Genomic DNA, 13,439 nt, shown 5'->3' on the forward strand with positions numbered 1-13,439 from the left:
GTTCGTTATTATAAATTAATAGGTTTATTTATTAAGGAACTGAATATTATGCACAAGGATATAACCCCGGTAGGGTCTAGGCAGCTTGCAATCTAGGCAATTATGAATTCTGCATGATGTATCAGTTGTTAAAATGTTGCAACAAGTTCATCTTGCATCCGTAATGACTTTATGTCTAGTTGATTTAGATTACAGATTTAGAGGATTGAGCAATTTCAAAGCTGAGCCTAGCTAGCAATGAACCCTATTGAATATCTAATGCTATGTTAGGCTGTGCTTAAAATGGTTTGGCTGTAATACAGATCTAATGGCTTTCTAATCTGTCTAAATTTGTTATATTATTTTATATTTACTTTTAAAATGATAAATTAAAAATCTAAATTAGTTATCTTGTTTAATGGATCTCGTTTTTTGGATGTTTTGTTCCTAAATACAAAGCTGTGACAAAGACCCACAGACAACAATATTTGAAAATGGTAAAAGCCAGATGGGAAGATTTTCTTTTGAAGTGTTCAGATTCGTCAAGCATAAGAACCAGAAAATGTCCACAGTTTTCTTGCACTGTGTAACAAAGCTGTGCCGATCAGATGACTGCCCTTTTCTTACACCTGTAAGTAGTCAAACATAATGTTTACTGCTTTAAGAGATTTGTATTCTATATTGTGAAAAAATAGGATAGTTTGCTTACTGCCTAAGTTTTAGATGTTAGGAAAGACAATCTAAGCACCATCAGAATAAGGGTAACCATTGCCTGGGCGGGTCAACTGAGCAGGTAACCCTTCACTCAGTAATCATCATGTGTTTAATAGAAACAAAAAACATTCGTGACATTTAATACTGCAAATATAAAATTGTCAGTCAGTCAATGATGTCACAGATATGTAACAGATCTGAGAGGCAGAGTTTCTTTTTTCTAGTTTAAGCATTTTGGAGATTCAGCCCAATGTTTTAAAATTTTTATTATTAAATAGGTAAAACAGTGCAAAGAATGTTTACACAACAGGTAACTCAAAACATATGAAAAAAAGACGCAAAAAAAAAAGGTTTAAAAGAAAAAAAAAAAGAGTCCCATTGGCTTTCAACAAGTGGCAACACACCCAAGCCCTGCTGGGTGAGTTGAAGACGTGCTTTAAATGCCCAGTGTGAACACCCCTACATAGGACAAAGCTTCACAATCAGTAAAACAACATCATAGTACTTATTAGCATGAAAATATAAGTTACTAGAGTCTATTACAAATATATGATGTGTATTTCTCTTAGGAGTTCAAAGGTGACTTACTAGCCTTCTGGACCTTCTGTAAGTAAATTCCAGGGATTTCAGCAATAGGTTAATATACGGGGGTTGGGGGGACCGAAGTCCTTTACTTCGGAACTAATCAAAGTTTATAATTCCTACATTCGTTCTAAGTTAACTTCCATGTATACAGTCAGGCAAATTCAGTCTGACTCACTGAGGACTTTTTTTGAGAAAATTAGGGTGGCATTGTACTGAGCATCCCAATCACCTCAAACAGGTATATCAAAAATTATTTCTAGATGATCAAACATTTCAGCACCTGTTTCCTAACTGCCCAAATTGCTGATATGCTAAAATTTCATTATAAATATGATAAACAATTGCAGCAGCTAACATTGTTGAAGGCCTCATAGATCTTGCTACATCTTCAGTGCCAAAGTCTTCATATTGAGGAATGGCACGTCACTTATTTAAAGTTGAGTATATTGGGCACTCCTCATTTAATGTTTGTATAATAAGCTCATGGGCTTCGTTTGGAGTTTTCTTTTGCTGATACAAGAACATAATAATGGCCCCAAATTCCACTCTTCTAGTTGACATTATTTTGTCAATAATATGAAGAACAAAACAATCCTGCAAAGTGCCACTTTTCAATTTAAAATAACATTTTTAGCTTCACATTCGTCTTCAGAGGCTAAATCAAGCTCAGATTTTGAAAAGCAGGTTGGGCAGAGAATTTTTCATTGGGAACATGTTTACTTTACAACTGTAAATGTCCAGGCAGAAATTCACTTCTATTAAATAACCTGTGTTAAAATGACACCAGAATGCACTTTGCTAACAATATATTAAAGTAATTAAAGTTTTAAAAAATGCTATAAAAGATTTTAAACATTTTAAAGATCACAACAAAAAAGGTTTCAATTAGAAATATTCCATTCTGTATAATACCTATAGAAACTGCAGTCTTGCTATGGCAATTTGTCTACTAGGTATACCGAGGTAAATCCTTCACCCTTGATATAACTCAATTTTGCATTATTCAACAGCTTGAACATCACAGCTCAGATAAATAATAACCTGGAATAACTTTCATGATATATTGAGACTTGCTATACCCCATTGGCTGACTGCTTGTATTATAAGGGAAACGGATAATGCAAAATGATTGGTTTACCTGTTAACAGTTACTAATTTATGCCATTTATTTTCTGTTTCCATTTTTATTTTAATTATTTTAATTCCTTGTGGACTTATTAGCTTGCCATTCTTTTTAATATAGCACATTATATTAAATGAAAGACAAAATAATGTGATGAATATAAACTTATGCATGTACTTGAAGTAAAGTGTTGAAGAAAAGAATAATATATATTCATTAGCTCAGTAAAATTTCAAAATTGTGTTATTTTATAGTATGTCATTAAAAATACTTAAGATGTGATTATGCTCAGAAAAAAAAGGAGTGGGCATATTACTGGCTAGAGCCAATTAGAATCCATCTGTTTTTCCATGTAGGTCACAAGCTGAAACAATTCATGTTAAGGATATTTATGTTTATAAAGTACTTAAACATTTTTTGAATAGCTGTGTTTTGCGGTATATGAATAAACAACATCTTGTTTAACCAGTAACTGTTTTCACACATTCCTTTTTCACTCCACGAGATTGAACGTTGTATGCTCCCCCCTCCTTTCCATATTTTTGACTTTATTAAATTCAAAAGAATGTTTTAAATAGAGTAAGTTCCGTTCAATTTTTTTGTTGTTGATCAGATCAAAACCACAAGTTTATGTTTTTCATTTTATTGTGATTTTTAACTTTAATTTGATTTCAGCCAATCAACTTGCCACATGTTGTCAACTTTTTACACAATCTATACCCATAGCTTGTAATTATCTTTAGACACATGCCTTTACATATGTTCCTATTTTGGCTGACACCTATTTTTATTCAGCAAACAATTTGTATTTGCACATTAAGGGGTAAATTAGAGTCCAACACAACCTAAAATTGAACAAGGATAATTATGACAGCAATTAAAATGATAAGTGAATACAGTGTTTAAGGGCCAAATGCATTTGCAAAATTAACTAAATTCCATTTCCAGTTATTCTGGAATTCAGGGAGGATCCATCACCAGTATAGCGTGTATGACCCCAGTCTGTCAATAGAAAAATAAAAGTCATGTGAGGTCCGGCAGTTGCACATCTACAGACCAAAAAAGGTATAAATTTGGAAAGTTCAGTTCCAAAGGTAATACTTTTCACCAATCAATAAAATTTAATAAACTTTAAGAATTTTCCTTTTTCCATTTTGGATTTAGTTGAATTTGAACATATACCTACCTTCTGGAGTTTGAACATATACCCACCTACAATTCATTTTTTAACTTCTAAATTTCCTAAAGATATTATTATTTCACACAAATTGTATTTACCTAGGTCACATTAGCATATTCATAATTATATTCATTGGTATTTTTTTGAAACAGAAATATTTATGGAAAAATACTGATTTTCAGTAGAAAATATAATGTTAATGGTGTATGTAATTTAACTCCCACAGAGCTGCCACAACAGAGAAAAAAGAGATGTACATACAAAGACTACATTAGCACCCCAGGGTCTCTCTGGAAATGCAGTTGTCTCTGCTGGGCCAATCATCACAAGAAGTGGTAATGCATTTTATCATTTTTAAAATGTAAAATGTTGGCATTCGACCAATAAATCTACCTATCTATCTATCTATCTATCTATCTATCTATCTATCTATCTATTGCATATATCTTATTTTGTTATATCTCATTCCTTTCCCTCCAATCCAATCAGGTTTGAATTTTTGTAAAAGAATACATTAAGGTAGACTGCTAAGAAACATGTAATGAAATGTAAATTATTCATTTTGGCTATGATGTTCAAGGGTTCAAAATTATATTGTGACATTGGGCTTTGTATCCAATCAAGGATAATGATACAGGTAAAAAGAAGTACATATTTTTTTTAGAAGCAGCAAAGTTGAAGGGAAGGCAATCTAATTACATGGTCATTTTTACTTGGCTTCTTTTGTTTTGATAACATTTGTGTTATAGGCTTATTGTTTTTTGCTCTTTTAGCTACCTATATACATTTGGAAACATTTTTTACTGTCTGTCCCAATGTCACTGTGACAGAAGGAGACCACAGAGCAATACAAAGGAACTAACCAAACATCTTACTCTTTCTAATTAAAATAAGTTTGGCTTGAGTTTCAGTAGTGGATAACATTTAGATGACTCCACTAGGGGCCACACTTTTTAAAATCATTTACTGCTAATGATAAACTTAAGAGCCAAAAGCCAAAATCAAAAAAAAATGGCTTTTAAAAAGGGCAAACAATGCTTCTGGTGTGATCATGAGTCTCAGACACTAACGCTCTCTGCATAGTGTTTGTCCACTGTACAGAACCTCTTGGGTTATCTATAATGGTATATCTCTCTGAATTTGACAGTGTGGAATAAATTGGTACATTAGCTGAGTGGCTCTATATGCAATTTATGAAAAGGCAGCTCTGGGGATATGCTTAGTGAAATGTGGGCTCCAAGTGAAGTTTCCAGCTGTGCTTTATACCTGACGGCCACCAAACCATCACAGTAAGATTGTAGTGATCCAGCAAAAAGCAGGATAGGATGGACGCTGGCAGGCACAGGAATGAAGAGCGGACAGGGGGTAATAGGTGTTCATATTCTCCACTCTACAGTGAGAAAATACACTGCCCCTTGGAATTGAATAAGTTTATTCTGCGTGCCATCAAAATATATTATGGCGGATAAATTAAAACCTTTTTATCTCCATGAGGACCAGCTTCACCGCCTCCAATATTTAATGATTAGGAGTTTTAAAGTGTAAACCACATCATGAAAAATTCACAAAGTATCATATACATGGGAGAATGACTTTCTGATATAATCAGTATGAAGGCTCCTTAAAATGATCTTACAATGTTCTTCACCATGAAATCAAATTGATCCAGCAAAAAGTGCCTAGTGCTTGGTTATTCCTCAGAGGTGGGACACTGAGGATCATCCAACTTCTTATACTATCTCTCCTCCTGTCACTTATACTAACTCCTGTAATTAAGGATAGTATTAGTGAAAAATGGATGTGTACATGCCTGTGTCATTTTTTTTTTACTGATGTGCAGAAGGAAAACAGACAATAGCTTTAAATAAATATATAATGACAGCACCATACATTTAGAAAAGATAGACATGATGATATCACACAACTCCCATTGTGACATTGTTTAAATTCAGCAAATAGAAGGTATATTCTATTTGTTGGTACTGTTGGAGATCTACAACTTATGTTCTGTCCCTGTTAAATGTCGCATTTATAGGGAGTCACAGAATTTAGTATTGAATGTGAGTCATTTTTGACTTGGGATATGTTTAAATTGACAATAAGGGAAATAATAGTAAGCATGAGCTTTTATATTTATTGAACGCAAAAGTAGCAGGAATTCGTTGTTGATTTATACTAGCTTAGGTGTACCAACATTTAATTGCAATAGTTCCAAACTGTAAAAAACTATGCAATGGGTTAATTGTGCTCACAGAGCATTATGAGCTACCTAATCAATCTGAAAGTATGTCTGAAGTTATTGCAAAGCGTTTGTGAACACCTACCTGTGACTTATGTAATCACCATATTCAGAAAACTCTTAGGTGTGAAAAATGTCAGCTTTTGTAATTTAAAACAAAATGTTAAGAACTCATTTACTAGTTTACATTGTTCAGTTTCTGCAGAAAGCAGTACATTTAGGTCAAACTGTTGCTTTTGTCTACAGTTGAGATATGTAATGCTTGTTAAAGCTTTCTGTTTACAATGCAGCAAAGAAAGAAATGAAAGCAATAAAGACTGGTAATAGAACTGTACAATGACAAGCATATATCCAACATTCACTGTAGTGTATAACACATTTTGCTGTTTGATTACTTGCATGGTTTTCTTTTTCAACAATCCCCTTATATAAAGTTTCTGGGAAAGAAGAGATGCAGTTGATTTAACTAAACGTCAGTGCATGAAAAGTCTATAATGAAGTTATGCAAGCAGGTTTGTGGGAGTTTAATTTAATGTGCTGATGCATGAAAAAATATATAGAACATTTAAATGTGGAAAGAATCAGTTTGAATTATATGCATCTATTTTAATAATTTATAAGCCTTTGTTTAACAACAGCACTGCTGATCTTATTTTCTAAACGTTTTCTCTAAATGAACTATGCATCCACAAGATAAAAGTACAGTGATAGAGTACTTTTGAGCTAATCAGTCTTCTGCTTCTCCCTAAATAGTCCAATCACAGTCTGGGGGAGAGACAAAACCCATATATATTACATAATTGCAGCACATAAAATATAGGTCTCTGCAAGATGAAATTGTGCATCATGGAGGATACATTGGATTGATATGAATCCATATCCTTTGTCAGATCTTATATTTGTATTTTATGTGTTTTTTATGCCGATACCCATAATGTAGGCTTAACAAGCTTCCGTTAGCTGTTTAAGTAGGCTCTTATGGATTCCTATATTTACAATTTATTTTCTCCACACTAGTTTCAGGGTAATAGCTCAGTGGAGAGGTTTTCCTTTCTGCCCCTAATGGCATCTGAATTTCAGTTTGAATATTTCCATCAAACCCATTCACACAGGTCTTTTGCTTAATCAAGATTTCCCTTTAAATATCTGCACAGTAAAAGAAGAGGAAACATCTAACACCTTTTCCACACTTAGACAGTAGTACTCTGGAAAGCATTCCTCTGATCCATCAGTTTCTTTCAATCAATATCACTATAAGCCACTAATCAATATTCTAGCAAACAAGTACTTATGAAATGAAGTGCTCTTACCATTTTTCCAGAAGATGGATTCTTAACAGATATTTGTTCTGAAGTGAAAAACACTTTATAGCAGACCTACAAAGATAACATACAGAGCACTATTAATTAAAGCCTACAGCCACTGCATTTTAATGTTAATAGGTGTTCTTACAGCCTGTTCTGCTCTTTCAGTATGGTATTTATTTTTTAGCATAATTAGACTATAAAAACTAAAGGACATGGTGACAAAATTGGTATGTGTACAGAACTGGCAGAATAATGCACAATGTATTGTAATTAATGTTGCTGCTCCAAGGCTAAATGATTCAACAAAATACTATAAGCCCATTTGGAATAAACAAATAGGAACTATAACTACCGAATTTAGAGCCAAAAATCTGACTATTGTAAATGCTAAAACACATCCATAGAGCAAACACAAATAAACAGTGTACAGATTAAAAAATAACAATATCTTGGTCATTTCTGTTTTTTGTGTTAAATAACTACTAACAATTGATAAGTTGTCAGTTAATAACAATATATTAATATTAACACACAGCTAATAAAAATAAAATAATAAGTGTTCAATACAGAATTGATCAACGTGCGTCAGGATGTCTTTGTTGTTTTTGTTTTAATGTTATTTTGCTAAATTGCTTATTCAAAGTGGCAGGGAAAATCAGCGGAAATAAAGGTAGGGGATCTTGTTAAGTAATAAAATATATTGGATTTGAGGTAATAAGAGTAAGGCGAGCAAAGATGTTTACGTTTGTAAATAGTTAAAATGCAATGTTGTTTACTAGCTCAGCTTTATATTTTTTATGAATGGAGAGGGAAAGCTTTAAGAGAGAAGAATCAAAACCATCAGATAATGTCAGGTGGGAATTGTATAAATTGGGAAATACTGTGGTAAGAAAGTTGGGCCTCTGCAGAGAGGGAACTATTTACCATTAGTAAGTTTAATGAGCATATTTTCATTTATATCTGATATACCCAGGTATATCAGAACTGGGTTTTAGGAAATGTATGTATTTTTTCTATATTTACATTTTGTGTTTATGTTAGGTTAGGTTTATTAGATGGTAAATTTTGGATATCCCCTGCGTATTATAACATAGGCACAGCCAATCCAGACAGCGGATTTTGATAATTTTCAATGGACCTGGGCCATTGTATTGGCTGTTAGTATAGCAGTCATGGTTCGTCTAATCCAGGGAGGCATAAAGTCAATTCCCTACAGAGATGCATAGTTTAAATTTATAGCATTCTGATATACAAGACCTGAATAACACAAATATTATTTTACATGTTTAACCCCCTTAGCGTTCCAATTCTGTTCGTATTTTCACGCAAAAAGTATTACTTTTTTTGCATGGAAATTTATTTAACATTGTAGGCTTATAATTCTTAGGCATAACTCATCGTATTATGTCCAATATTTAAGATATTTAATACATTTAAGAATAAACTTAAATCAAATCCAATTTGAATCCAATACAAAATTATTTGAATTTCCTGCTACCCCTCCCCCACATACTGACGCATTAACCAACATCACCGGGAAACCCCCGAAGAACGTCTCTGCAGTCGCCGGGAGAATATCGAAAAATGAGGATCTGTCCCGAGGACCTGGACGGACGAGCAGGACGCCGGGGGACTCCAAAGGAACAAGGTAAGTGGGTTTTTTATTGTTTTTTAGCGACCCCGAGTGTGATTTGGGATTACCGCTTTTTGCAGGTAAAAGTCACACTCAGGATTACTGCTAGGGGGGTTAGGATGCTTGCAATAAAGCCTATGGCCACCGAGTTACCTGCAAAGTGAGGACACTTATGAGCATATGTTCCAAGTTAAAAACATAAAAATAAAAAAAAATTTCTGTAATTCAAAAGTTAAAATAATAGCAGGGACACATTTTTGTTTTTGCTATAGATTTTCACCCATTGCCACCACAGCACTTAATTTACTATTCCTTTTTCCTCGCACACAAACTGACTTAGGAAAAGCTCATTGAATAGTAGATACATGCGGCCCGATTGGACTTTCATCAGTCAACCTGGGTGATCCAGCAAACCTGAAATGTATTTCTTAAAAATCATTTGCTATTTGTTAGCAAATGTTTTCAATCCTGGACCTGATCGATTCCAGGGTTGTTGGATTACTCAGATTCACTGCTCAGATTCACAAGAAAATGTGTCTTGGCTCTGAGTCTTGGAGAGCTTTAATGAATCAGGCCCAAAGTATCCATTCACTTGCTGCCCCTTTATCCAACCATTTATGCCTGTAGAAAGATTTTGACTAACTATTTAGGGGAACCCAATGTACATTATAAATTAAAAACACCTTATAGGTTTTTATGTCAGTAAATATCCTTAATATAATAAACAAAAAGTCAGAAAATGTCCTAATTTCTTGATCAACTGGACAAGGAAAGGAATAACAGAGTAGTTAATTCCTGGCAGGTTTTTATTTAAAAATTCAACATTTTATTAAACATCATAAAAAAGCATTTAGGAACAGACAGATATATTGACCTAATTATTGGAATAGTAAAAATTTTAGACGGTAGGCTTTTTTTCCTGTAAGCCTTAAAACGCTAAACAAAAAACCCACATAAATACATCTTTAAATGCACAAAGGGAGAATCTTAAAATAATTAGGGTGTAATATAACCGTCAAACAGTGTATGTTGATATAGAAAACTATACTGTGCAGGTTGAAAAATATTCTTATCTTGCACAACACAATACCTTGTCATCTGTTTGCTGTCTCAGAACAGAAGTGCTTGTCTTCTAATTTATGTAGTACCTTTGAGGACAGATTAATCATTATTACAATGTTCCATTTGTGAAAAGGGCAGGAGATTGGTACAAAGCATTGCTCCCTAAAGCCACAGAACGTTGACCTTTATAAAGTTTCAGCTGCTGTATGTAATATAATTAAATATACTTGTAAAAAAATGTAAATATATCTCCTTTAAATCACATTTATTGTTGTATAAACATGAACTGTAAGAATGTAGAGCTGGTAACATCTTAGAGATTTTTAAAACTTAAAATGTTCTATTTTGATGTGGAATGTAGCATGGCATGGCTGTTTTTTGTTTGTTATACAACAAACTGTTTCATAAAGTGTGATGTGTGTCATTAGTGGTGCACTGTTTTTTCCTTGCTGGGACATGACATTAAAAATTAATTCACCCAAGTTAAAGCAAGCATATAATAGAAAGATAAATGATTTTAAAAGAATGGGTGTTTTGCCTATAAATCCATTGGAATAAAAATACTATAGCCTATACAGTTGCTTCAAATTTAATTTATTCATATATTGTTGATTGTTAATAATATTGAGGAACTACTTAATCATTTTTTTACTTTTACAAAGATGCAGAATCTGCAGCTTTCCTCATTAGAGCACAGGGTGTACACCCAACTGATTATATTGAATTTTGGCACTGTCACTGAGGATACATGATATAGGAGGCTCAGAGTTCGCCTGTTCCTCCTAAATAGTCATGTCCACCACCATCCCCAAAAGGCACACAACACATCCTGTGGGTTAAATGTTCGTATTTGCCGTTTATTTTACATACAACTATCTCCTGTATTCACATTCAATATTACCATACCAACAACAGTACAGTCAAATGAAATCCCACCCAATAATACCTGTTACCCCACCTTGAGCATTGGTGTTACAGGTTCTGTTGAGGCAGATGGGTGATCAACTTCTTCTCCTTCTTCTTCTCAGGAAAATGCACCCCTCACTTCCTCCTTCTTTTACCCAAATAGTCTCCTATCTTTGGCCTTCCTACCATCTCCCACAATCACCTTCCTCTTCCTGACACCACCTTTCACTTAACCCTTTCCTCTCCACCTCCCAGAGCCCACTGTCATGGCAGCCCTCCCCTAACTCCTTAGTTGTGGCTCTGGGCTCCACTTTTTGCAAACAACATGGTGGACCAAGCAGTTTTATCCTCTGAACCAGCAGTAATATTTAGGAACAAATAAACTTTTTTATGAATGTTTTATAGACAACTAACTATCAATATTATCTCTGTGTATTACAGATGACACGCCAACAAACAACTCCCAGCTTGGTAAGTCAGTTTATCAATATCATTTTATTGTTAAAAAAACAGAATAAAGTAAAAAAGAAGCAGTGCTCTAGGCACACAACTAAATTAAGAGTTTAAAGATGGTGGGAGAAAAAGGTAATCATTAGGGTGATAATACCTTATAAGAAAAAATGATTCATAGCATAGTTGTAATGTAAATTTACTCAAACTTGAGCTTGTCCTTGCATAGATGTAATAGTTTTAAATGAAAAATAAAACACACTCTTTTTATTTTTACTTCAGTTTGCTGGATAGTGTATAGAAACAGTTTTCTGCTATATTTATAACATGATCTATAAATTATACATTTCCATTTGAATAATGATGCTGAATACCAAACCCTACAACTGCATATAACCCTTCCTATTTACAAATAATCATATGGTTTCACTCTCTGCACTTATTCACTTTGCAGATGTATTGGGAATAGTTGGCAAATTGTAGTGTTTGCTAAGCACCTGGCATAAAACTTTTTACTAATAAATTAGGGGGGGGTGTAATTATAACTTTGTACCAGGCCATGGATAGGAAACTAAAACTGCCATAAATGTGATAAATAGTTAAGACAGCAGGCATAGTCAGCAATGTTCATGTATTCATTTTTGTACCATAACTATTTTTGCATATTTTGCAGGTCAGTCGCAGATCCCTTCATTCCAAATGAACTCGGTGACCAGTGCACTCATCTCAGGAGTAGTAATTTTTGGTTTCACCAGCTTTTGTTTTTTCATTATTTCGCTTGTACTCTTGAACAGACGGAAGAAGAACAGCTTGGTTTTATGTGGTACACGTAACCCAGCTTTTAACTAAAGAAAAAAATTGCACTCTTTTTTTAATATAATTTTGAAATCTTTGTGTACTGAAAATGTACAGCATGTGGATATTCCATTAACATGTTATAATGTCAAGCTAATTTTTTATTAAGTTTTCATACTTAGCATATGCACTGTATTGATGAATGCATGGACCAAGAAAGAAACAAGGTGTTTGTGTAATAGATGTGATTTATCATTTAATGTTAAGAACATTTGCCTGGTTTCCGTTGACTAGAATAAGGAATGTTTCAATTAGGACCAACATGACATATACCCTAATATACCAGACATTCCTTAGTATTTATCTAATCTATTTATTATATTTCTGCATGACATTAATTATAGTTATATGTTATATAGTTAATGGCTTATCATAATCAATTACAATCAAAATGTCAGGTTTCCTGTTTTCAGCAAGCTCAGTTTGAAATAAATTGTAAAGGATGTATCAACTTTTTCTTATGTTCTTGCAAAGGTGATTTGCCCTTGCAAGCCTTTAAGTTTTTGAGTCAGTTGCACCAAATGCCCGGATAATTCTTAGCTTAAAGACAAAAAAGCTGTGCTTTCGGTTTTAGTTAGCTATATACATACCACATGCATCAACCAAAGCAAGAGTTAATCTTTCGGAAACATGATCTTGGCTGATTTCAGGACATTGGTCTGACTTGGTCAGAGGAATGTCAAACCTCTTTGCTTCCACAAAATGTGACGCTTCTTCACAATAGCATGCTAGCAGGGGACAGGCTGTGGACGCTTTCTAAAGAAATATAAAAAAATCTAAGACTTTGCACACCTTTTTTTTCATGCACTAAGAATGCATTTATCTATTTTAAAATAAAAGTTACAATTGGTTGGCAAAGTAGTCATACAAAAATTGTACATATTGTCTGAATATGATTCACATCAACTGGAAATATACAAAATTAAAAAAAATTGTTTATAAGTTTTCTAGTGTCCCAATCAATAATGCAGAGCTGCTAAATACAAAAAAATTGGGCTTTCTTAAAAGGGAATGGAACCATCCTTTGCTCTTCACACACAAGTGGAAGATTTAATTGTCAGTTACGAACAATAGTTAAGTAGTGATCAGGGGACTGGCTTTAAATGTAAGACAAGTGACATGTGGCAACATGTCTGTGTATCTTATCTTGGGTTTTTGGAGTGTAAGTAATCCTCACAATCCTTTCTCTAACTGAGAATATATATGGAAATAGCACAGGCACAATAAATGTTTAATCACTTTTTCTCCAAAGAAAAGAGATCAATTGGCATATGGGCACTGGTAGATTTTCTGACAGATTGGATATGCTCACTATATGACACCTTCCATGTAAACCCTTCTTTTTACGCTCTTGTTAATTAAATCTACTCTCCAATGTTACTGACTCTTAGGGTATGGAACACAAT

At 33.7% G+C, this 13,439-nt stretch overlaps 1 protein-coding gene across 1 annotated transcript in view; it reads left to right on the forward strand.

Moving 5' to 3' along the window:
* Nucleotides 1-12,027, forward strand: part of LOC140321916 (zona pellucida-like domain-containing protein 1) — a 28,555-nt gene extending 16,528 nt beyond the window's left edge. Inside the window, exons 7-10 of the mRNA XM_072398666.1 lie at nt 439-610; nt 3,808-3,916; nt 11,170-11,199; nt 11,852-12,027. Coding sequence (XP_072254767.1) covers nt 439-610; nt 3,808-3,916; nt 11,170-11,199; nt 11,852-12,027 — 487 coding nt within the window. The remainder of the gene's footprint in view (nt 1-438; nt 611-3,807; nt 3,917-11,169; nt 11,200-11,851) is intronic.
* The last annotated feature ends 1,412 nt before the right edge of the window (nt 12,028-13,439 follow it).

Source organism: Pyxicephalus adspersus, chromosome 1 (genome assembly GCF_032062135.1).
Source record: "Pyxicephalus adspersus chromosome 1, UCB_Pads_2.0, whole genome shotgun sequence".
Taxonomy (NCBI): Eukaryota; Metazoa; Chordata; class Amphibia; order Anura; family Pyxicephalidae; genus Pyxicephalus; species Pyxicephalus adspersus.